The following is a 24,738-nucleotide window of genomic DNA, read 5'->3' as shown; positions in this document are numbered from 1 at the left end:
GTCCCTGCCCCCCCTGAACCCCCAAATTTCCCCGCTTTGCCCCCCAATTCCCGTTTCCCCCCCAGTTCGCGGTGCCCCCCCCATGCTCCTCCTGTCCCGGGGGTCCCCTCGGGCCTTTCACCGCTCGGGGGGGGCCCTGGGGGGGCTCGGGCCTGACCCCCCCAAAAACGGGGACACCCCCAAAACCAGCCGAGACCCCCCCCAAAATGAGGTCAGTGACTTGGGGGGCTCCTTTTTAGGGGGGTCCTGGGATTTGGGGGGCTCTCGGGGTTTTGGGGGGATCCCGCCCTTTTTTGGGAGAGGTCCCGAGACTTTGGGGGGCGGGGGGGGTGCCGCTATTTGGGGGGATCCCGGCATTTTTGGGGGGAGGTCCTGGGATTTTGGAGGGTCCCGGCCGCTTTTTTGGGGGGGTCGCGGTATTTGGGGGGTCCTGGCTTTATTTCGGGGGGTCCCGGCCCTTTTTGGTGGGTCCCGGAATTTGGGGGGTGGTCCCGGTGTTTTGGGGGGGTCCTGGCTCTTTTTTTTCGGGGCTCCCGGCATTTGAGGGCCCTGGGATTTGGGGGGGGTCCCGACTTTTTTGAGGAGGGGTCCCGGCTCCTTTTGGGGCAGGGGGTCCCACTATTTGGAGGGGCTCCTGATATTTTTGGGAGGGTCCCGGTATTTTGGGGGGCCCCTTTTTGGGGGGTCTTGGAATTTGGGGGGTGGTCCCGGTATTTAGAGAGGGTCCCGGCCATTTTGGGGGGGGGTCCCAGTATTTGCGGGGGAGATCCCGACCCCTTTTTGGGGAGTCCCGGAATTTGGAGCAGTCCCTGATCTTTATTTGGGGAGGGGTCCCGGAATTTCGGGAATGGTTCCATTAATTTGGGGGGGTTCTGGCCCTTCTTTTGGGGGGGATCTTGGGCCTTTTTTTGGGGAGAGTTCTGGCTCTTTTGGGGGGTCCCTGTCCTTTCTTTTGGGGGGGTCCCCAGTATTTTGGGGAGGGCGTTCCCGGACATTTTTGGGGAGGGGGGTCCCGGTATCTGAGGGATCCTGGCCCTTTTTAGGGGGGGTGCCAGAATTTGGGGGATGGTCCCGGTATTTGGGGGGTCCCGGCCGCTTTTTGCGGGGGGGGGGGGTGGTTCGGGTATTTGGGGAGGGGTCCCAGCTCCTGTTTTGGGGTTCCCAGTATCTGGGGGGGTTCCTGACAATTTTTTGGGGAGGTCTCGGATTTGGGGGAGGGGGCTGATCGTTTTGGGGGGGTCCCGGCCCTTTTTTTGAGAGGGAGTCCCGGAATTTGGGGGCTGGTCCCGATATTTTGGGGGGTCCCAATATTTTGGGGGGTCCCGATATTTTGGGGGGCTCATGCCCCTTTTTTTGGGGGGTGGTCCCAGTATTTTGGGGGGCCCTGGATCTTTATTTGGGAGGGTCCCGGTATTTGGGGGGGGTCCCGGTATTTATGGGGGGGGGTCCGAGCCCTTTTTTGGAGGGAGTCCCAGTATTTGGGGGGGTCCCAGCTCTTTTAGGGGGTGTCCCGGTATTTGGGGGGGTTCCCACTATTTTGGGGAAGGGTCCTGATATTCTGAGGGGTCCAGGCCCTTTTACTGGGGGGGGGTAGCAGAATTTGGGGGGTGGTCCCGGTATTTGGGGGGGGGTCCTGGTTCTGTTTTGGCAGAGTCCTGGTAATTGGAGAGGGGACGTGGGGCTTTGTTCAGGGGCCTTGGACTTGGGGGGTCCCAGATTTTCGGGGTTCCAGATTTTGGAGTCCCAGATTTTGGGGGTCCCAGATTTTGGGGTCCCGGATTTGGAGTGTTCGGGATGTGGGGTTCCTGATTTGGGGCGCCCCAGCTTCGGGGATCCCCAGATTTTGGGGGTGCCCCCAGATTTGGGGGTCCCGAATTTTGGGAGTTCCCAGATTTTGGGATGTCCCAGATTTGGAGGTCCCCGATTTTGGGGTGTCCCCGATTTGGGGATGTCCTGGATTTTGGAGCTTTGAGATTTTGGGGGGTCCTGGATTTGAGGTCCCTGATTTTGGGGTCTTGGTATTTGGGGGGTCCCGGATTTTGGGGTGTCCCAGATTTGGGGATCCCGGATTTTGAGGTGTCCCAAATTTTGGGGGGTCCCCGATTTTGGAGTGTCCTCAGATTTTTGGGAGTTCCAGATTTTGGGGTTCCCGAATTTTGGGATGTTCCAGACCTGGGGGGTCCCCGATTTTGGGGTGTTCCTCATTTGGAGGGTCCCGGATTTGGGTGTCCCCGATTTTGGGGATCCCAGATTTTGGGGGTTCCCGGATTTTAGGGTGGCCCAGATTTTAGGGGGGTCCCAATCTGGGGGGGTCCCGGTCCCCTTTTTTGGGGGGGTCCTGGATTTTGGTGTCCCAAATTTTGGGATCTTGGTATTTGGGATTTCCCCGATTTTGGGGTGTCCCGGCTCTTTTTGGGGTCCCATATTGTGGGGTGTCGGGATTTTGGGGTGTCCCGGATTTTGCGGTTTTTTGGGGGGGTCTCTCACTCTGTGCCCCCCCCCCAAGGTCGCCGTGCGGGGCCGGGGGCGCCCGGTGCCCGTGGGGAGAGTGAGCCGGGCTGCGAGCATGGCCGGTACTGGGATATACTGGGTTATACTGGGAATGGGACTGGGGGCACTGGGAGCAACTGGGATGGACAGCACTGGGAGGAAATGGGAGGGACTGGAATGGACTGGGATATACTGGGAGGGACTGGGAATGGGACTGGGAGCACTGGGATGGACTGGGAAGGAATTGGGAGGGACTGGGGATGAACTGGAAGGGACTGGGAGGGACTGGGAGCACTGGGATGGTGCCCATGGGGAGAGTGAGCCGGGCTGCGAGCATGGCCGGTACTGGGATATACTGGGAGGGACTGGGAGGGGATGAGGAGGGAATGGGAGGGAACTGGGAAAGGGAAATTGGGGAACTGGGAGCACTGGGTGGGACTGGAATGAGGAATTAGGGAACTGGGATGGACTGGGATCGACTGGGAATGGGAAACTGGGGAACTGGGATGGACTGGGAGAAACTGGGAGGGGACTGGGAGGGATTAGGGGGAACTGGGAATGGGAACTGGGAGCATTGGGAGGGAGTGGGAGCATTGGGAGTGGGAAACTGGAGAACTGGGAGGGACTGGGAGGGGACTGGGAATGGGGAATTTGGGAACTGGGAGCACTGGGAGGGAATTGGGAGGGAAGGAAGGGACTGGGAATGGGCAATTTGGGGGACTGGGATGGACTGGGGGTCACTGGGATTTGGGGGTCCCCCATTGGTGTCCCCAGGTCTGGCTCTGGGGGCTTTTGGGGGGTTCCCGTTTTTGGGGTCTCTCAGTGTTTGGGGTCCCCCTCAGGTCTGGCTCTGGAATTGGGTCTGGGGGCTTTGGCCAAGGCTGCCCGGACGCGGCTGCGGGGGCAGGAACGGCCCCAGGGTGAGTGAGAGAGCCGAGAGACCCCAGACCCAACTGGGGTCTGATGCCCCCAAATTCCCCCACAAATCTTCCCCAAATCCCCCAGACCCAATTGGGGTCTCACCCATCCCAAATTTCCCCCCGCCCCATTTCGGAGGTCCCCCTCCCCATTTTGGGGGTCCCCATCCCCAATTTCAGGGTCTCCCACCCCCAGTTTGGGGGTCTCCATCCCCAGTTTTGGGGATTCCCACCCCAGTTCTGGGATTCCCATACCCATTTTGGGGGTCCCCATCCCAATTTGGGGGTCCCTCACCCCAATTTGTGGATCCCCACCCCAATTTGGGGTCTCCTTCCCCGTTCAGGGGTCCCCAACCCCAGTTCTGGGGTCCCTATCCCAAATTTTGTGTTCCCCCTCCCCATTTTTGTGATTCCCACCCCAATTTCAGGGTCCCCGTTTTGGGCTCTCTGTCCCGCAGGTCCCGCCCTGTCCGAGGGCAGCGCTGAGCGTTTGGTGGCCGCGCTCAGCCGGGCCCGGGGGGCGGCGCTCAAGGTGGGGCAGCTGCTCAGCATGGCAGGTGAGACCCTAAAATACCCCCAAACTACCCCCAAAATATGGAAAAAAACCCACAAAAATACCTCTAAAATACCCCTAAAATACCAAAAACTACCCCCCAAAACCACACCAAAAATACCCCTCAAAATGCAGAAAAATGCCTCTAAGATGCCCCCAATATACCCCAAAACTATCCCCAAAAATACCCCAAAACCCATCAAGGTGGGCCAGCTGCTCAGCATAGCAGGTGAGAGCCTAAAAATACCTCAAAAGTACCCAAAAAGCCACCACAAAAATACAAAAAATACTCCAAAAATACCCCCAAAGTACAAAAAAAAAAATTACCCCAAAAATACCTCAAAATCCCCTCAAAAATACCCAAAAAACCCTCCCAAAATACCCTAAAAATAACCCCAAAATACCCCAAACCCACCCCAAAAATTTTAAAAAATACCCTTATAAATACAAGAAAATTACCCCCAAACACCCCAAAAATACCCCTAAAATACCCCAAAAATGTCCCAAAATAACCCTAAAATACTAAGAAAATTACTCCCAAAATACCCCATGAAAATACACCCAATATACCCCCAAAACCTTAAAAAACCATCCCAAAACCCCTAAAAACCCCAATATCCCCCCAAACCACGATTTGCCTTGGCACCAGGGATTGGGGGATTGAGTTCCCATCCTTATCCAAAATCCCCCTAAACTCTAAAATCCGAAACCCCTAAAACCTATAAAACCCAATCCCTAAATCCCCCAAATCTCGAGATCTCTGCCCGCAGCTGCAGGGTGGGATTTGGGGTGGGATTTGGAGTTTCCCATCCCTTAAATGTCCCAAAATCCCCCCTAAAATCCCATAAAATCCCATGAAACCCCATAAAACCCCATAAAATCCCCTAAAATCCTATAAAACCCTCGAAATCCCTCAGACTCAGAGCTGCTGCCCCCGCAGCTGCAGGGTGGGATTTGGGGTGGTTTGGGGTGGGATTTGGATTTTCTCCCTCTTAAATTCCAAATCCCCCTAAAATCCATAAACCCTAAAATATCCCCATAAAACCCATGAAATCCCCTTAAAAACCCCATAAAATCCCAAAATCCCTCAGACTCAGAGCTGCTGCCCCCGCAGCTCGGGGTTTGGTGGGTTGGGTGTTGGGGATTTGGGGTCTCCCCATCCTTAATATCCCGAAATCCCCTAAAATCCTATAAAATCCCCTAAAACCCCATGAAATCCCCTAAAACCCCATAAAATCCCCCAAACTCGGAGTTGCTGCCCCCGCAGCTGCAGGGTGGGATTTGGGGTCTCCCATCCCCTTTTTCCCCCCAATCCCTATAAAACCCCATGAATCCCCATGAGTCCCCTCTGGCCCGCAGACGCGGAGGTGCTGCCCCCGCAGCTGCAGCCGCTGCTGGCGCGGCTCAGGCAGAGCGCGGAGCCCATGCCGGGCTGGCAGAGCCGGGTGAGTGACACAGCCCCGAACCCCAAACACCCCAAACCCCAAAATCCCAAACCCCAAACCTCCAAATCCCAAAACAGCCCAAAATCCCAAACAGCCCCAAACACTCATAATCCCAAATCGCGAATCGCAAACACCCCAAAATCTCCAAAACCCCAAATCCCAAATCCAAGAAATTCCAAATCCCAAAACCCCAAATCCCAAATCCAAGAAATCCCAAACCCCAAAATCCTAAAATCCCAAGACAGCCCAAAATCCTAAATCCCAAACACCAAAAATCCCAGACTCAAACACCCCAAATCCCAAACACCCCAAAATCCTAAATCCCCAAAACCTCAAAAACCCCAAAACCCCAAATGCCACAAATCCTAAATCAGACCAAAATCCCAAACCCTAAAAACCCCAAATCTCAAAAATCCCAAAATCCTAAAATCCCAAACTCCAAAATTCCCAAAAACCCCAAACCCCACAAAAACCCTAAACCCCCAAACCTTAAAAACCATAAACCCAAAAATCCCAAAACCTCAAATCCCAAATCCACAAAACCCCCAAAACCCAAATGTGTTTGGGAACACTCCAAACCCCTAAATCCTAAATCTCAAAACAACCCAAAATCCTAAATCCCAAATACTCCAAAAAACCCAAATCCCCAAAACCCCAAATCCCAAACACTCCAAACCCCTAAATCCCAAAACAGCCCAAAATCCCAAATCCCAAACCCCAAAAATCTCAAAAACCCCAAACCCAAAAATCCCAAACCCCAAAAATCCCAAATCCTAAATCCCAAACACCCTCACAACCCCAAACACAAAAACCCCAAATCCCAAACCCTAAAAACCAAAAACCCCAAAAACATGAAACCCCAAACACCTCTAAATCCGAAATCCCAAAAATCCCAAATCCCAAAAACTTCCAAACCCTGAAACCTCAAACCCCAAATCCCAAAACCCCAAAATCTCCAAAAGCCCCAAATCCCAAAAACCTCAAACCTCAAAATCCCAAAACCCCAAATCCCAAACACCCCAAAAACCCCAAACACCTCAAAATCCGAAATCCCTAAAACCCCTAATCCCAAAAACCCTCAAACCCCAAATCCCAAAACCCCAAAATCTCCAAAACTCCCAAATCCCAAAAACCTCAAACCTCAAAATCCCAAAACCCCAATAACCCCAAAATCCTAAATCCCAAACCCTCGAAAAACCAAAAACCCCCAAAACCCACAAAATACCAAAACCACAAACCCCAAAAATCTCAAAAGCCCCAGACCCCAAAACCCCAAACCCCAAATCCTAAACACCCCAAAACCCCAAATCCTAAAAACCACAAACCCCAAAATGCAAACCCCAAAACCAGAAAAATCCCCAAACCCCAAAAAACCCAAACACCAAAAACCCTGAAACCCAAACACCTCCAAATCCCAAAACCCCAAAAACCCAAATCCCAAACCCCAAAATCCAGAAAAATCCCAAAACCCCCTAAAACCCCAAAAACCGCAAACCCCAAAAACCCAAAAAAACCAAGACCCCAAATCCCAAAAAATCCCAAAAACGAAGACTGGGGGGTTTTCAGGTTTTTACAGGATTTTGGAGAGATTTTTGTAGAATTTTAAGGAATTTTTGGGATTTTTATGGGGTTTTTATATGACTTTTTAATATGGTTTTTATGGGGTTTTTATAGGATTTTGGGGTATTTTCCCATATTTTTGCTATTTTTATCCAGATTTTTTTGGGATCCTGATTCTGATACGGAGCTGTCGGTCACTCAATCATTGGATTTATGGATTGATAGGATTGGTATTTTCCATATTTTGGATTTGTGGATTTTGGGATTTTTGGGATTTTCCCCTCAGATCCGGGAAAGGAATTCCGGATTTGGGTTATTCAGGGATTATGGGATTTTTATAGGAAGTTTTTGGACTATGCGATCTTGGCATTTTTACCCGAGTTTTTTTTGGAGGTTTTTTGGTGATTTTGGATTTTGGGAATTTCTCCCCAGGCCGTCTGGACCTGAGACTTGGCCCGGGATTGCGGGCGCTCCAGGGTTGGATTTGGGGATTTTATAGGATTTTGGGGTATTTTGCCATATTTTGGGCATTTTTATCCGGATTTTTTGGGGATTTTTTTGGGAATTCTTTGGAATTTTGGGAATTCTCTCCCCAGGCCGTGCTGGACGCTGAGCTGGGCCCGGGCTGGCGGGAGCAGCTCCAGGAGTTCCAGGAGGTTCCGGTGGCCGCCGCCTCCCTGGGCCAGGTGCACCGGGGGCGGCTGCGCTGCGGGACCCCCGTGGCCATCAAGGTGCAGGTGGGAAACGGGGGAAAAATGGGAATTTTGGGGAAATTTGGGAATTTTTGGGCAATTTTGGGGATTTTTTTTGGAATTTTGCTGCATTTTGGGGGGAATGTTTTGGAAATTTTGGGGGTTTTGTTGGGAATTTTTGGGGAATGTTCTTTGCATTTTGAGGGGTTTTTTTTTCTTCTTTGATTTTTGGGAAATTTTTGGGGCTTTAAAATTTTTGGGGAAATTTTGGGATTTTTAGGGAATTTTTTTGGGTGGGAATCTGGGAAATTGGGACACGAATTTTGGGCATTTGGGCAGGAACTGAGGCTGGAATTTGTGGATTTGGGCTGGAATTTGGGTTCTGGGATAGGAATTTGGGCTGGAATTTTGGGGATTTAGGTGGGAATGTGGGAGTCTGGGTCAGGAATTTGGGGAATTGGGGCTGGAATTTGGGAAAGAATTTTGGGAATTGGGGTGGGAATTTTGGTGGGAGTCTGGGAATTTGGGCTGGAATTTTGGGAATTTGAGTGGGAATTCGGGCAGGAATTTGGGAATTTGGGCTGGATTTCAGGCTCAAATTGATGGATTTGGGCTGCAATTTTGGGAATTGAAGCTGGAACATGGAGTCAAGGGTTGGAATTTTGGGAATTTGGGTGGGATTTGGGCAGGAATTTTGGGAATTTGGGTGGGATTTGGGCAGGAATTTCCGTGGTTGTGTCCCTGCAGTACCCGGGCATCGCCCGCAGCATCGGCAGCGACGTCGAAAATCTCCTGACCCTGCTGAGCCTCACGCCAGGGCTGCCAAAAGGTGCCAAAAACACCCAAAACACCCCAAAAACACCCCAAAAAGTCTGCAAAACACCCCAAAAGCACCCAAAGCACCCCAAAATCACCCAAACCCCCACAAAATTAGCCCAAAAGCACCTAAAATCGCCCCAAATTACCTCAAATCACCCTAAAATTAGCCCCAAAAACACCTAAAACATCCAAAATGGCATAAAATCACCACAATATCCCCAAATCAACCCCAAACCCACCCAAAATTACCTCAAAATCACCCCAAAATTACCTTAAACACTCAAAATCACCTAAAATCATCTAAATACCCCAAAATACCCCCACATCAATCCAATTTCACCCTAAAATCACCCAAAATCACCAAAAATCACCCCAAACCCACCAATATTTACCTTAAATCACCTGAAATCACCCCAAAATCAACCCAAATTCACCCTAAAATCACCTCAAAATTAGCCCAAAACCACCTAAAATCACCCAAAATACCCCCAAATCAATCCAATTTCACCTGAAAATCACTCCAAATCACCCAAAATTAGGCCCAAATCACCTTAAACACTCCTAAATCACCTCAGAATCACCCCAAGTCACCCCAAAATCAACCCAAATTCACCCTAAAATCACCCCAAATTCCCTCAAGTCACCTGAAATCATCCCAAAATTACCCCAAAAATCCCCACTTTCTCCCCCAAATCCCATTATTTATGCCCAAACTTTATTTCCCCCAGAAATCCCATTATTTATTGGGCACTATTTACCCTCAAAATTCCTATTTTCCCCCCCAGATTCCCACTATATTTTCCCAAAATCCCATTATTTATTTCCCCAAATTCCCCCTTTTCCCCAAAATCCAATTTTTTTCCCAAAAATCCCATTATTTTCCCCAAATATTTCCCAATTATTTTATTTCCCCAAAATCCCATTAATTATCCCTCAGAGTCCCATTATTTCCCCCAAATCCCATTATTTAATTCCCCAAAATTCCCATTATTTGTCCCCCAAAATTTCCATTATTTATCCCCCAAATTCCCACTATATTTTCCCAAATTCCCATTATTTTTCCCCAAAATCATATTGTTTGTTTCCTAAAATCCCATTATTTACATCCCCCAAAATCCCATTATTTTCCCAAAATTCCCATTATTTCCCCCCAAAATCCCATTATTTATTTTTCCCCAAAATCCCATTATTTTTCCCCCAACTTCCCATTATTTAATTCCCCAAACCCCAAAATCCCATTATTTATTCCAAAATCCCCACTATTTTCCCCCCAAAACCCCATTATTTATTTTCCCCAAAATCCCATTATTTCCCCCAAAATCCCATTATTTATTTTTCCCCAAAATCCCATTATTTTTCTCAGAATTCCCATTATTTCCCCCAAATCCCATTATTTAATTCCCCAAAATGACACTGTTTTTCCCAAAATTCCCATTATTTATCCCCTAAATCCCATTATTTTTCCCCCAAATCATGTTATTTTTTCCCTAAAATCCCATCATTTATTTTCCCCAAATTCCCATTATTTTTCCCCAAAATCATATTGTTTGTTTCCTAAAATCCCATTATTTACATCCCCCAAAATCCCATTATTTATTTTCCCCAAATTCCCACTATTTTCCCCCAAAATCCCTATTTACCCCCCCACAAATTCCCACTATATTTTCCCAAAATCCCATTATTTATTTCCCCAAAATCCCATTATTTGTATCCCCCAAAATCCCATTATTTCTCCCCAAAATCCCATTATTTATTTTCCCCAAAATCCTATTATTCCCCCAAATTCCCATTATTTTCCCAAAATTCCCATTATTTTCCCAAAATCCCATTATTCCCCCAAATTCCCATTATTTTCCCAAAATTCCCATTATTTTCCCAAAATTCCCATTATTTTCCCAAAATCCCATTATTCCCCCAAATTCCCATTATTTTCCCAAAATTCCCATTATTTTCCCAAAATCCCATTATTCCCCCAAATTCCCATTATTTTCCCAAAATCCCATCATTTATATCCCCAAATTCCCATGATTTCCCCAAATTCCCGTGATTCCCCCAAACTGCCGTTGCTCCCCAGGCCTGTTCGCGGCGCCGGCGCTGCGGGCGCTGCAGAGGGAGCTGGAGCTCGAGTGCGACTACGAGAGGGAGGCCCAGAGCACCCAAAAGTTCCGGTGGGTTTGGGCAAATTCGGGGCTTTTTTGGGATTTTTGGGGCTTTTTGGGATTTGGGGCGATTTTTGGGGCGATTTTAGAGGGAGTTATTGGGGATTTTGGGGCTTTTTGAGGGGATTTTAAGGGGATTTTTGAGGGGATTTTAAGGCAGCGTTAGGGGAATTTTGAGGGGATTTGGGGGAATTTTAGGGGGGATTTTTGGGTGGGATTTTGGGGCTTTTTGAGGGGATTTTAGGGCAGCTTTAGGGGAATTTTAGGGGATCTTAGGAGATTTTGGGGCAGTTTTAGGGCAGGTTTTGGGGGATTTTAGGGCAGTTTTAGGGGAATATTAAAGGGATTTTGGGGTTTTTAGAGGGGATCTTAGGGGCAGTTTTGGGGCAGTTTTTGGGGGAGATTTAGGGGCAGGTTGAGGGGATTTGGGGGTGATTTTGGGGCAGTTTTCAAACAGTTTTAGGGCAACTTTTGGGGATTTCGGGGGGCTTTTAGGGGCAAACTTAGGAGCAATTTTTGGGGATTTGGGGAGATTTTAGGGGCATTTTTAGGAGGATTTCAGGGGATTTTGGGGCACTTTCAGGGCAGGTTTAGGGGGATTTTAGAGGGGATTTGGGGTGATTTTAGGGCATTTAGGGGATTTCAGGCGCTGCTGCGGGAGCTGGAGCGCGACTGCGTGAGGGAGGCCCAGAGCACACGGAAATTCCGCTCAGTTTGGGCAAATTTGGGGCTTTTTGGGATTTTTGGGATTCTTTTGGGGTTTTGGGGTTTTTTGGGGAAGTTTTTGGGGGAGTTTTGGGAGTTTTCGAGGGAATTTTGGGGCAGTTTTTGGGGATTTTAGGGGAATTTATAGGAGATTTTGGAGGGAATTTTAGGGGGAATTCTGGGGGATTTTGGGGCAGCTTTAGGGGATTTTGGGGCAGTTTTGGGGCAGTTTTGGGGGCTTTTAGGAGGATTTTAGGGGTTTTTGAGGATTTGGGGTCAGGTTTAGGAGAGGAACATTGGGGGCATTTTGGGGAATTTTGAGGGAATTTTAGGGGGGATTTGGGGCAGTTTTAGGGGACTTTGGGGGCATTTTGGGGGAATTTTATGGGGGATTTTGGGGCAGGTTGAAGGCATTTTTAGGGCAGTTTTAGGGGAATTTGGGGGGGTTTAGGAGCAGTTTTAGGGGATTTAGGGGCAGTTTTAGGACACTTTTGGGGCAGTTTAGGGAATTTTGGGGATTTCAGGCGCTGCTGCGAGAGGGAGGCCCAGAGCACCCGGAAATTCCGGGGGGTGCGGGGAAATCTGGGGGGATTTGGGGATTTTAGGGGAATGTTGGGGTTTTGGGGACTTTTTGGGAATTTCTGGGGTGAGTTTTGGGGTGTTTTTTGGGGCAGTTTTAGGGTTTTTGGGGGGAATTTTATGGGGTTTTCAGGCAGAGTTTGGGAATTTTAGGGGAATTTTGGGGGATCTGGGGGATTTTAGAGGGGATTTTGGGATGATTTTAGGGGATTTTGGGGCATTTTAGGGGCAGATTTAGGGGATTTAAAGGAATTTTAGAGGGGATTTTCGAGCAGTTGTGGGGTGTGTTTTGGTGGATTTTAGGGGATTTCAGGGCAGTTTTAGGGGAGTTTTAAGGGAGTTTTGGGGGATTTTGGGGCACTTTTAAGACAGTTTTAGGGCATTTGATGGGGATTTTGGGGCAGGTTTAGGGGATTTGAGGGGGATTTAGGGAGGGACTTTAGGGAGGTATTTTGGGGCAGTTTTGGGGATTTTCTTGGTGGTTTTTGGGATTTTTGGGATGTTCTCAGGTCCCTTCTGAGTTCCGACCCCTTTTTCTGGGAGGGTTTTTGGGGTGATTTCTGCAGTTTCTGGGTGGATTTTTTGGTTTTTGTTTTGTTTTGTTTTGTTTTGTTTTGTTTTTTGCCAGATTTATGGGGTTTTTTTTCATTTTTCCTTGGAATTTTTGGGATTTGGGATTTTGGGATGTTCCTGATCCCTGCTGGGCTCTGACCCCTTTTTCTGAGTGGGGTTTTTGGGGCGAGTTTTGGGATTTTTAGGCCATTTCTGGGTGGATTTTTGGGGGGTTTTCATGGAATTTAATGGAAGTTTTGGTGATTTTTGAGATTTGGGTTTGGGACTTTTTGGGATTTGGGTTTTTTGGGATGTTCCCAGGTCCTTCCTAAGTTCTGACCCCTCTTTCTGGGTGGGGTTTTTGGGGCAATTTTTGCCATTTTTGGGCCGTTTCTGGGTGGATTTTTCGGGATTTTCGCTTGGAATTTTCAAAATTTTTTGGGATTTGGGATTTTTGGGATTTTCCTGATCCCTCCTGAATTCCAACAACTTTTTCCAAGTTGGATTTTTGGGACGATTTCTGCACTTTTGGGGTCATTTCTGGGTGGATCTTTGGGGGGTTTTCTTGATTTTTTGGGGTTTTTTTTCCCCGGATTTTCACTCGGAATTTTTGGGATGATTTGGGATTTTTGGGATTTTCCAGGTCTCTCCTGAGTTCCAGCCCCTTTTTCTGGGAGGGGTTTTTGGGGTGATTTTTGCACTTTTGGGCCATTTCTGGGTTGATTTTTTGGGAGTTTTTTTTGATTTTTGGGGTTTGTGGAGTTTTTGGGATTTGAGTTTCGGATTTTTTTGGGGTTTGGGATTTTTGGGATGCTCCCTGATCCCTGCTCCGTTCCAAGTCCTTCTTCCAGGAGGGCTTTTGGGGCAATTTTCACAGTTTCTGGGTGGATTTTTTTGGGGGTTTTCGTGGAATTTTGTGGGATTGTTTTGGGGATTTTTTGGGATTTTGGGGGTTTTGGGATTGTTCCAGGTCCCTGCTCGGTTCCGACCCCTTTTTCTGGGAGGGATTTTTGCACTTTCGGGCCATTTCTGGGTGGATTTTCTCAGGGTTTTGGCTGGATTTGATGGAATTTTATCGAGAATTTCGGATCTTTCACTTGGAATTTTTGGAGATTTTGGGGTTTTTGGGATTGTCCCAGGTCTCTCCTGAGTTCCGATCGGTTTTTCTGGGAGGGCTTTTTGGGGCGATTTTCGCAGTTTCTGGGTGGATTTTTTGGGGGTTTTCATGGAATTTTGTGGGATTTTTTGGGGATTTTTCGGGATTTTGGGGCTTTTGGGATTGTTCCAGGTCCCACCTGAGCTCCGACCCCTTTTCCTGGGAGGGATTTTTGCACTTTTGGGCCATTTCTGGGTGGGTTTTCTTGGGGTTTCGGCCAGATTTGATGGAATTTTTCTGACATTTTTTGGATTTTTCACTTGGAATTTTGGGGATTTTGGGGTTTTTGGGATTGTCCCAGGTCTCTCCTGAGTTCTGATGGGTTTTTCTGGGAGGGCTTTTTGGGGAGAGTTTTGCAGTTTCTGCGTGAATTTTTGGGGGGTTTTCGTGGAATTTTGTGAGATTTTTCGGGATTTTGGAGGTTTTGGGATTGTTCCATGTCCCTGCTCTTGGTTCCGACCCCTTTTTCTGGGTGGGATTTTTGCACTTTTGGGCCATTTCTGGGTGGATTTTTTTGGGGGGGTTTTTTTTTTTGGTTTTTTTTTGTTTTTTTTGGTTTTTTTTTTTGGTTTTTTTGCCAGTTTCATGGGATTTTGGGGATTTTCACTTGAAATTTTCGGTATTTTTTGGGATGTTCCCAGGTCCCTGCTCAGTTCCGACCCCTTTTCCTGCGAGGGATTTTTGCACTTTTGGGGCCGTTTCTGGGTGGATTTTCTCGGGGTTTCGGCCGAATTTTATGTAATTTTTTCGAGATTTTTGGGGTTTCCACTCGGAATGTTTCGGGATTTTGGTGTGTCTGGGGTTGCCGCCGGTCTCTCCAGAGCTCCGACCCCTTTTCCTGCGAGGGATTTTTGCGCCTTTGGGGCCGTTTCTGGGTGGTTTTTCCGGGGTTTCGGCCGTTTCGGTGATTTTGGTTTCCCCAGGGCGCTGCTGGGCCCCGATCGCTTTTTCCGCGTGCCCGCCGTGGTTCCCGCGCTCAGCGCGCGCCGCGTGCTCTGCACCGAGTGGGGGCGGGGCGGGGCCCTGGAGCGCTGCCGGGGCCTCCCCCAGGAGCGGCGGGACCAGGTGCGGTCTGGGGGGGTTTTGGGGGGTTTTGGGGTTTTTTGGGGTTTTTGGGGGTTTTGAGGTTTTTTGGGGGGGCTTTGGGGTTCTTTAGGGGGTTTTGGCGGGATATTGGGTGGGTTTTAGGGGATTTTGGAGGGATTTTTTGTGATTTTTAGGCGGATTTTGGGGCGATTTTTGGTATTTGCGGGGGGGTGGATCTTGGATTTTTAGGGGGATTTTTGGGGGGTTTGGACGGGGTTGGGGGGATTTTGTGGATTTTGGGGGGTTTTGGGGTTTTTAAGGGGATTTATTGGGAGTTTTTTGGGGAGGTTGAGGGGATTTGGGGGGATTTGGGTTTTTTGGGGGACTGTTGGGTAGATTTGTGTGGGGTTTGGGGATTTGGGGGGATTTGGGGATGTTTGGGGATTTGGGGGATTTTGGGCGGGGTTTGGGGTTTTGGGGGCATTTGGGGATTTTCAGGGGGCGATTTTTAGGAGATTTTGGGGGTGGATTTAGGGGGAATTTGGAGGGATTTTTGGGGGGTTTGGGGGTGATTTTAGGGGAGATTTGGGGGAATTTTGGGGTCGTTGGGTGGTGCCAGAGCCTCCCCCAGGAGAGCAGAGAGCAGGTGGGGACGAGGGGCACCAAAACTGAGGGGATTTGGGGATTTTGTGGGGTTTGGGATTTTCGGTATTTTGCAGGGAGATTTTGGGATTTTTAGGGGGAGTTTTGGAGATTTTTTGGGGGGATTTTTGTGGGGTTTGAGGGATTTTTACGGGGGGGGGTTGGGATTTTTTTGGGGGGATTTTGGGAAGTATTTGGGGGGTTTTTTTGGAATATTTGGGGGATTTTGAGGGGATTTGGGGGCATTTGGGAGTGAATTTTGGGGATTGGGGAGGATTTGGGGGATTTTCTGGGGGATTTTTAGAGGGGATTTGGGGGAGATTTTTAGAGATTTGGGGGCTTGGGGGAATGTTTGGGGGGATTTTTTGGGGGGATTTTGGGGTCTTTGGGCGGTGCCGGAGCCTCCCCCAGGAGCAGCAGGACCGGGCGGGGGCGCAGCGGAAATTGGGGGCATTTGGGGGAGAAATTGGGATTTTTAGAGGGATTTGGGAGTAATTTGGGGATTTTTTAGGGGATTTTGGGGCGATTTTTGGTATTTCGGGGGGATTTGTGGGGGGGTTTGGGGGGATTTTGGAAGAATTATTTGGGATTTTTGGGGGAATTTTTTGGGATGATTTGGGGGGTTGAGGATTTTGGGGGGAATTGGAGTTTTTTTTAGGGGGATTTTAGGGGAGGGAATTTGGGGGGATTTTGGGGAGATTGGGGGAATTTTTGGGAGGGGATTTTGGGGGGAGCTTTAGGGGTATTGGGGTGTTTGGGGGATTTTGGGGGATTTAGGGATTTTTTCAGGGGATTTTGGAGGGATTTGGGGAGTTTGGGGGATTTGTGGGGATCTGGGATTTTCTGGGGGAATTTTTGGGAGAACTGGGAAATTTTGGGGATTTTAGGGGGGATTTTGGGTTTGTTAGGGACTTTTTGGGGAATTGGGAGAATTTGGAGGGAATTGGAGGCATTTTTATGGGGAATTTGGGGGATTTTTGGGGATTTTTAGGGTTTATTGGGTGGGAATGAGGAGAATTTGGGGATTTTTTGGGGGATTTGGGAGAATTTGGGATTTGGGGAGATTGGGGATTTTTAGGGGGGGATTTTGGGGGAAGTTTTGAGGGTTTGTTTGGGGGGATTTTGTGGAGGTTTTATGGGAATTTTTGGGAATTTTTTTTATTTTGAGGGATTTTGGGGGGGATTTTTGTGAAGGTTTTATAGGAACTTTTGAGAAATTTTGGGGGATTTTGTGGCATTTCTACTGCATTTTTTGGTGGTTTTTAAACAGAATTTTCATAGTTTTGGGATTTTTTTCAGGTTTTTTGGGCTTTTAATGCCCCTGCTCCCCAGATTTAACCCTTTCCCGCCCGAATTTAACCCTTTCCCGCCCAGATCTGCACGGAGCTGCTCCGGCTCTGCCTCCAGGAGCTTTTCCAGTTCCGCTTCATGCAAACCGACCCCAACTGGGCCAATTTCCTCTACGACCCCGAGACGCACAAAGTGAGCAAAAAAATCAGAATTTTGGCCAATTTCGGGAATTTTGTGGGATTTTAGGGGGATTTGGGGAGGTTTTAGGGGAATTAAATGGGATTTCAAGGGGATTTTTGTCCAGGATTTTGGGGGAATTTTTCAGGATTTTTGGGGATTTTTCTCCCAGGATTTTTTGAGGACTTTTTTTTTTTTTTGTGATTTTTTAGGATTTTTGAGGATTTTTGGGGTATTTTTTTATTTTTTCAGGATTTCCTGGGATTTTTCTTCAGGGTTTTGGGGGATTTTTAAAAAGAATTTTGGGGATTTTTTGAGGACTTTTTTGGGCATTTTTTGAGGACTATTTTGGGGATTTTGGAGGATTTTTTGGGGATTTTTTCAGGATTTTTTTTATTTTTCCAGGAATTTTTTGGAATTTCTTGAGAATTTTGTGGAGATTTTTTGGACAATTTCTCAGGATTTTTTGGGGACCTTTTTCCAGGATTTTTGGGGGTTTTTGTTTTCAAGATTTTTTTTGTTGTTGTTATTTTTTTCAGGACTTTTGGGGGATTGTTTTGGAATTTTTTTTTTTTTTGACAATTTTTCCAGGATTTTTTGGGTATTTTTTGAGGATTTTTGGGGATTTTCTTGAGGATTTTTTTGCGACTTTGCAGGTTTTTTTAAAGAATTTTCGGGGATATTTTTGAGGATTTTTTCAAGGACTTTTGGAGGGGGTTTTTTGAGGTTTTTTTTTTTGTATTTTTTTGAGGATTTTGGGAGGATTTTTTTAGGATTTTTTGGGGGGGGGGGAATTTTTAGGCATTTTTGGAATTTTTTTCAGGATTTTTTTGTTTGTTTGTTTTTTAGGATTTGGGACAAATTTTTGGGGGATTTTTTTAGGAGAGCCCAACCACCTCCCCATCCCCCAAATTTGGGAATTTTTTGGGGTATTTTTGGGGATTTATTTGGATTTTTGGTGTTTTTGTCCCCCAGGTGACGCTGTTGGATTTCGGGGCGTGCCGGAGCTTCGAGAAGGAATTCACCGATCTCTACATCGAGGTGGGGAAAAATGGGGAAAAAGAGGGGAAAATGGGAAAAATAAGAAAAAAAGAGAAAAAATGGGGGGAAATGGGGAAAAAAAACCCTGGAAAATTAAAAACATTTAAAAAGTGGGAAAAATAGGGGAAAAAGGGGAAGAAAGGGGGAAAATGGGAAAAAATAAAAGTAAAAACATTGGGGAAAATGGGAAAAAATAAAAATGAAAAAATGGGGGAAAATTAAGGGAAAATGGGAACAATTGGAAAAGAATGGGAAAAAATGAGGAAAAATTGGGCAAAACCCAGGAAGAAATGGGAAAGAAAGCGGAAAATGGGAGAAAAATGGGAAAAAATTGGAAAAAGGGGGAAAATGGGAAAAGAATGGGAAAAAACAGGAAAAATGGGAAGAAAGGGGAAAATGGGGGAAAGTGGGGGAAAACAGGAAAATGGAATAAAATGGGGAGAAATGGGAAGAAATTGGCAAAATTTGAGAAAAATTGGGAAAAATGGGAATAAAATGGGAGAAAAATGGGGGGAAAATGGGAAAAAATAATAGAAAAATGGGAAAAAATGGGGAAAAGTGGAAAATGGGATAAAACAGGAAAAACAGTAAAAATTTTTTAAAAATGGGAAAAATGTGAATAATGGGGAAAAGTATGGGTAAAATGGGAAAAAATGGCGCAAAATGGAAAAAAAAGGGGAAATAATGGGAGAAAAACTGGGGAAAATGGGGAAAACAAAGTAGGGAAAATGGGAAAAACAGGGAATTTTGGGGGATTTTGGGGGATTTTATGAGGATTTTGAGGGGATTTTGATGGAAAAAACCCAGAAATAAAATCTGGAAATTGTGTAAATGCCAGAAATTTGGGTAACAAATCAGAATTTTGGGGTTCTAGGTGATTCGGGCTGCGGCTGACAGGGACAAGGAGAAAATCCTGAGCAAATCCCGGGAGCTGAAATTCCTGACGGGCTTCGAGTCCCCGGTGAGAACGGGCAAAAATCCCAAAATTTTGGGGCAAAACCCCCTCAGATTTTGGGGTAAAAACCCTCCAGTTTTGGGCCTTCTAGTTTCCCAAATTTTGGGGCAAAAATCTCAAATCTTAGGCCTTTTAACTTCCCCAATTCTGGGCCAAAAAAAAAAAACAATTTTGGGGCCAAACCCCCCAATTTTGGGACCAAAACTTCAATTATCACCCTAATTTTGGGGCAAAACCCCTCAATTTTTGAGCCCCTTTCACCCCAATTTTGGGGCCAATACTCTCCAAATTTGGAGGGAAAAGCCCCAATTTTGGGGCTTATTTCTCCCAAATTGGTCCTTTTTCCTTGCTCCATTTTGGGGCAAAAAAAAAGTTTTGGGGCAAAACCCTCTGAATTTGGGGGCAAACTCCCCAATTTTTAAGCCCCTTTCACCCCAATTCTGGGGCAAAACCCCCCAATTTTGAGACCACATTTTGGAGAAAAAAACTGATTTTGGGGCCCTTTTCACCCCAGTTTTGGGCTTCTTCTGTTCCCCAGTTTTGGGGCAAACCCCCTGAATTTGGGGGGGGGGAAAGAAAAACAGTTTTTTTGAGACCACTTTAAAAGAACCCCAATTTTGAGGCCGGTTTTGCACAATTTTGCAGCCAAAACCCCAATTTTAGGCCACTTTCACCCCAATTTTGGGATCAAAACCCCCCAGTTTTGGTGCTTTTTCCTTCCGTAATTTTGGGGTTCTGTCTTCACCCCCAGTTTTGGGGTCTTTCCATGTTTTGGTTCTCTGTGACCTCAATTTGAGTCCCTTCCACCCCGAATTTTGGGGTTTTCCAATTTTGGTCTTGTCACCCCAATTTTGGGGTTTTCCACTCCAATTTGGGGTTTCTCACTCCAGTTTTGGGCTTTCTCACCTCAGTTTCAGGGTTCTGCCCCAGTTTTGGGATCTCCCAATTTCAGCTCCTTCCTCACCCCAGTTTTGGGCATTCTCACCCCAATTTTAGGATTTCTCTTATCTAATTTTGGGGTTTGCCCCAATTTAGGGGTTCCCCACCCCAATTTTGGTCTCTCTCACCCCAAATTTTGGGGTTTTGCCCCCCGGTTTTGGGGTTCTTCACCCCCAAACATTCACAGTCCCAACACCCTAATTTTGGGGTTTCCCCTCCAATTTTTGGTTTCCTCACCCCCCCTAATTTTGGGGTTTTGCCCTCCCGATTTTGGACTCTCTTGCCCCAATTTTGGGATTTCTCTTGTCCCAATTTTGGGGTTTTGCACCCCCCCAATTTTGGGGTTCCTTCCCCCAAATTTTGGGTTTCCTTTTCACCCCAAATCTTGGGTACTCTCACCCCCCAATTTTGGGGTTTTGTTCCCCAGTTTTGGAGTTCCTCATCCCAAATGTTTGGGTTCCTCACCCTAATTTTGGGGTATCCCCCAATGTAGGGGTTCCTCACCCCAGTTTTGGGCTTTCTCACCCCAATTTTTGTCTCTCTCACCCCAAATTTTGGGTTTCCTTTTCACCCCAAATCTTGGGTTCTCTCACCCCCCAATTTTGAGGTTTTGTTTCCCAGTTTTGGAGTTCCTCATCCCAAATGTTTGGGTTCCTCACCACTAATTTTGGGGTTTCCCCCAATTTAGGGATTCCTCACCCCAATTTTGGTCTCTCTCACCCCAATTTTGGGGTTCTTCCCCCCCAATTTTTTATCTCTCCCCCCCAAATTTTCCCGTCCCTCCTGACCCAAATTTTGTTTCTTCCCCAGGCCATGGAGTCCCTGCACCTGCAGGCCGTTCTGCTGCTGGGGGAGCCTTTTTGGGGTTCGCAGCCGTTCGATTTCGGGGCTCAGGGCACGGCGCGGGGGGTGCGGGGGCTGCTGCCCCGGATGCTGCGGGGCCGCCTGGGGCCGCCCCCCGAGCCCAGCTATGCCCTGCACCGCAAGCTGGGCGGCGTCTTCCTGGCCTGCGCCCACCTGGGCGGGCGCGTGCGCTGCCGGGAGCTCTTCCTGCAGCTCCACAGCTCCTACTGGCACCCCGAGAGCGCGCCCCAAAACCCGGCGGGGAAACGCCAGCAGCAGTAAAGGGGGACTGGAACCCAAAAATGGGGTCACGTCTTCAAGAATCCCAGAGCGCAGGAAAGGACCTTAAAAAGTACCTGCTTCCAACTCCAACTGATCATCTCCTGAGCGCTCTCTCTCCAAGACCTCGTTCGCACTTCGATCTCCCGAGCTCCCATTTCTTGTTCAATAGAATCCGTGAACAAAACAATCTGGTTTTGTTCTCCTATGGTCTCATTTGTGCCTTCCCTGGGGCAGAGGCCTCTCTCCCTCATGGCACCTTAAGCCTGGATGGAACCATGGGCAGGTTCCTTCCAGCCACAGGCATTTCAGGATTCTGTCAGGGACTCCCTGCCCTTCTTCCCTCTGCTCCCAGCTGCAGAATGTGCAGCAAAGCCGCCTTTGCTGCCTGCTCGGGGAGCCCAGCCAGCTGCTGCAGCCTGACCCTGCCCTGCACAGCTCCCCTGGCTGGCACGGCAGGAGCAGCGCCCTGGCAGCCTCAGCAATCGCCCTCTGACATCTCTGGCACACACTGCCATGGGCTGCAATTCCACTGCCAGCACGGAAAAGACGCTCCTGCCCTTCAAGGTCAAATTCTGAACGGGCCAAGACACAAACAGAGCAAGATCTTACAAAGACATTTCACTGCCAGCCTCCAGAACTTCATCCAGAGCTGTTTGAGCACCTGAATGGTGAAGGAAAAAAAAATCAGGGGAGGGTCTTTGGCTGGGAGCTGCCACAGGTAAAGAGAGACCCTGGAAGGGAAAAGGAGCAGACAAAGGAAGGCAGGAGAGAAAGCAGGACACAAACGGCAACCAGCTGAGAAGGTGGCACTCTGAAAACCAAACCTGAACTTATGGAACAGGAATGGGACAGAAAGGAAGAATTCTGAAACTTTATTTACTTGGCTTTACTGAGCAATCTGTGAAGCCAGGACTTCACCATCCTGACAGGGAAGAAGCATTTTCTAGATCAAACCTGAATTTGATCCCTTTTACTGTGAGCCCAGTAAATCCCAAGGAACTCATTTGTGGTCATTTTCATCAAGGGCCCAAGCTCTTTGTGCCAGCACATCCAGCAAGCAGCAGGCAGGACAGCACAGGAGCCCAACTCACAGCTGAGGGACTCAGAACATCTAAACACAGCAGGGCACATGGCTCGTGTTTGCTCCAATAGACAGCGCTGAGAAGGATAGGTAATGACAGCCTCCTCATCATCCCAGTCCCTTCTCCCTTTTAAACTTTCTCTGAAATTACCAAAACAGCTCTTAAAATTCCTTTCTCTTTGTCAATCCCAGATCTTTTGGGAGCAGACTCAGGAAGAGAGCACAACATTAATCTGTTGTTATTCAGACATGGCTTGTTGTTCGTCTTTCCCTACTCAGTGGCAGCAGTAGATCTTGAGAATAATCAGGTATCCTGAGGAATTTTTCCTGCAGCAGTTATTTTCCTATCATGGTGCATCTGTAATTGTATTGCTTAAAAGACCACTATAAATACAGTACAGCACCTTGCAATTACTCCCCCTTCTGTTTGTAAACCTCAAAGTCTTCCAGGTCTGAACAACAGGAACAACCCTGTGTCACCCTTTGGGGATATGAACATCTTTAGGGTTTGGACAGATGCCAGGATAGCCACTGTAAGAGCTGGATGGACTGGAAAACCAACTGATGTAACAGTATTTTCTGGTGAGAGGCAAATCCTGCTGCTGCCCCAGGAATTTCTTTGCATTTGAGAAGCATCAAGAAAGGCCAAGAGCGTTGAAACACACAGAGCCTGGGGGAGGCATCAGGGTATTTATTGTAGCAGCTTCTCCCTGTCAAGAACCCCCTGCCAGGCTCAACTTGAGAGAAATTCTCCGACAATATCCAACCATCAGCTTCTTTTGGGTGGGATGAGGAACAGCCATCAGCCCACGCCAGCACTGGAAATGTTTCAATGCACTGGAGCAGCAGTGCCTGCAGGGGAGAGACTCTTTGGCTCTGGGCTCTCTGGGCACTTTCTGCTGCAAGGCCATTCCCCTCTGGATGTCCCAACGAGGGGTTTGGAGGCCTTGGGCACATGAGCACTGTACAGGGACAAAGGAACTCTGTGCTCAGTGGGGTGGAGACTGAGGACAGTGGAGCAGAGCCATGAGAGTGTTTAAAGGGAGATTTCAGGGATGGTGGATCCTTTTGCCATAGTGGAAAACAGCCAGAGAAAGAAAGAATTAATGCCAAGGGCAGCTGGGGGGGCCCAGACTGGCACCAGGAGAAAGGAATTTCCCTGGCAGGGCAGGGCTGTGGTGCAGCACATCCCCAGCAGGAGCCTGGAGCAGCCCCAGGCTCTGTGTGGGCAGGCAGAGGCAGGCAGGAGGCAGAGCTGTCAGCAAAGGAAGGGCCCAGCCAGGTGGGGCAGCCGGGGGATGCCGACAGCCTGCAGGGACAGAGGCGCAGGGCAGGGACACCGTGGGACAGCCTGGGCTGCACAGGGCACAGGGATGGGCAGCAGCTGCAAGACAGCCCTGCCAGAGCCACCTTGGGCAGCACTTTGGCCATGGCTGCTGGGCCTGAGGCAGGAGCAGGAGACAAGTGACCCTTGCAGGGCTGGGGCCTCATTGCCTCCTTGTCCCTGCTCAGCAGCCTGGCAGGGGCCGCCCCATGCTCCTGCCTTTGGCATTGCACATCCCCACATGCCAGTGCCCATCCCGGGAAGAGCCCTGAGCAAGGAGGGAGGGACAGGATCTTCCTGGCCAGGGGCTGGAGCTGAGGCCTTGGCCCTTTGCATTCCTCAAACCCAGCCAGCTTTGCTCAGCACCAGAGACACCTTTGTCTTGTTTGTCCCCACCTGTCATCGCTGCCTCCAGGGTTCTGCTCTAACTGGAACCTGGGGACACTTTCTCAGTCCTGTCCCTCAGTGAGACCCATTAAATCTTCTAGCAAATTCAGTGTTTCAATTGAATTTTGAGTTCTTGAGAAGTTTTGTAAACACGCTCTGAGAGACTGGGTCTGATGCAAAGAGCACCAAAGCCCCAGAGGCTCATTGAAGTCCCTGTGCTGTGTCTGTGCTGCTGAGCTGGGCTGGGCTGGGCTCCTGGCCCAGAGGCAGCTCCTGGCAAGGGCAGCGCTGCAGAGAGACAGCTCTGGCCAGGAGCAGCTCCTGTGCACAGCCCAGCAGGGCTGGGGCACTGCCAGGGCCCCTCAGGGACACCAGCAGGGCACAGACAGAGCTCACAGGGGCTCAGCACTGGCAGGGGCTGTGGGATGGCCCTGAGGGGGCTGTGTCACAGCAGCTCCTCTGTGGCTGTGTCACAGAGGCACAGAGCAGCTGTGATGTCAGCAAGGGGCTGTGTGACAGCACAGAGTGGGTTGTGTGAGGTCACTGAGCAGCTATGGCATCATAAAGGGGATTCTGTGACATGTCAGTGCAGGCTGTGACATCATGGCATGGCTGTATGATGTCATGGAGTGGGCTGTGAGGTAAAAATGTGTGCAGGGACATTACAGAGTGGCAGTATGACATCACAGAGAGGATTGTGTGACATCACGGAGGAGATTATGACATCACAGAGGTGGCTGTGACATGATAGGGTAGGATGTGACATCATAGACCAGACTGCCATCATGAAGGGTGGCACTGTGGTATCAGAGAATGGGTTGTGACATCACTGGGTGTCTGAGTGACATCACAGAACAGTCTGTGACATCAGAGAACATGCAGTGACATCACTGGGTGAGTTTGTGACATCACAGTGTCTTCTGAGACATCCCAGGAGGCAGCTGTATGACATCACAGAGTGATATGCCAGCATTGGCTCTGTGACATCACAAGGGGGATTCGTGACATCCCAGCATGGGCTGTGACATCACAGATGGCTGTGTGAAATCACAGGGCCAGTGTGACATCACAGAGGTGAGTGTGTGACATCACAGTGTCTGTATGACATCACAGATTGCAGTGTG

At 48.5% G+C, this 24,738-nt stretch overlaps 1 protein-coding gene across 2 annotated transcripts; it reads left to right on the top strand.

Moving 5' to 3' along the window:
• On the top strand, positions 1-23,799 carry LOC135460389 (atypical kinase COQ8B, mitochondrial-like). Of its 2 annotated transcripts, XM_064737201.1 has the most exons (13): positions 1-211; positions 2,507-2,573; positions 3,333-3,410; positions 3,866-3,964; positions 5,320-5,405; positions 7,562-7,702; positions 8,405-8,486; positions 10,551-10,644; positions 14,551-14,692; positions 16,670-16,777; positions 17,738-17,803; positions 18,678-18,764; positions 20,508-23,799. In XM_064737201.1, exons 1-13 carry the CDS (start codon positions 83-85, stop codon positions 20,820-20,822), a joined length of 1,494 nt encoding a protein of 497 aa, XP_064593271.1. In that variant the 5' UTR covers positions 1-82; the 3' UTR covers positions 20,823-23,799. The 2 variants fall into 2 exon arrangements, with proteins under 2 accessions (XP_064593271.1, XP_064593272.1); XM_064737202.1 differs by lacking the exons at positions 1-211; positions 2,507-2,573 and adding an exon at positions 2,820-2,832.
• Positions 23,800-24,738: the final 939 nt, after the last annotated feature.

The sequence above is a fragment of the Zonotrichia leucophrys genome, unplaced genomic scaffold (genome assembly GCF_028769735.1).
Source record: "Zonotrichia leucophrys gambelii isolate GWCS_2022_RI unplaced genomic scaffold, RI_Zleu_2.0 Scaffold_38_522144, whole genome shotgun sequence".
Lineage (NCBI taxonomy): Eukaryota > Metazoa > Chordata > Aves > Passeriformes > Passerellidae > Zonotrichia > Zonotrichia leucophrys.
Note: the sequence above shows the minus strand (reverse complement) of the source record. Positions and strands in the feature narration are given on the sequence as shown.

Excerpts from the sequence above, each read along its gene's own strand:
- LOC135460389 (XM_064737201.1), top strand. The coding sequence starts at position 83 with ATGCTCCTCCTGTCCCGGGGGTCCCCTCGGGCCTTTCACCGCTCGGGG. Across the intron at positions 2,574-3,332 it reads CCGGGCTGCGAGCATGGCCG|GTCTGGCTCTGGAATTGGGT; the intron begins GTACTGGGATAT and ends GGTCCCCCTCAG. Across the intron at positions 17,804-18,677 it reads TCACCGATCTCTACATCGAG|GTGATTCGGGCTGCGGCTGA; the intron begins GTGGGGAAAAAT and ends TTGGGGTTCTAG.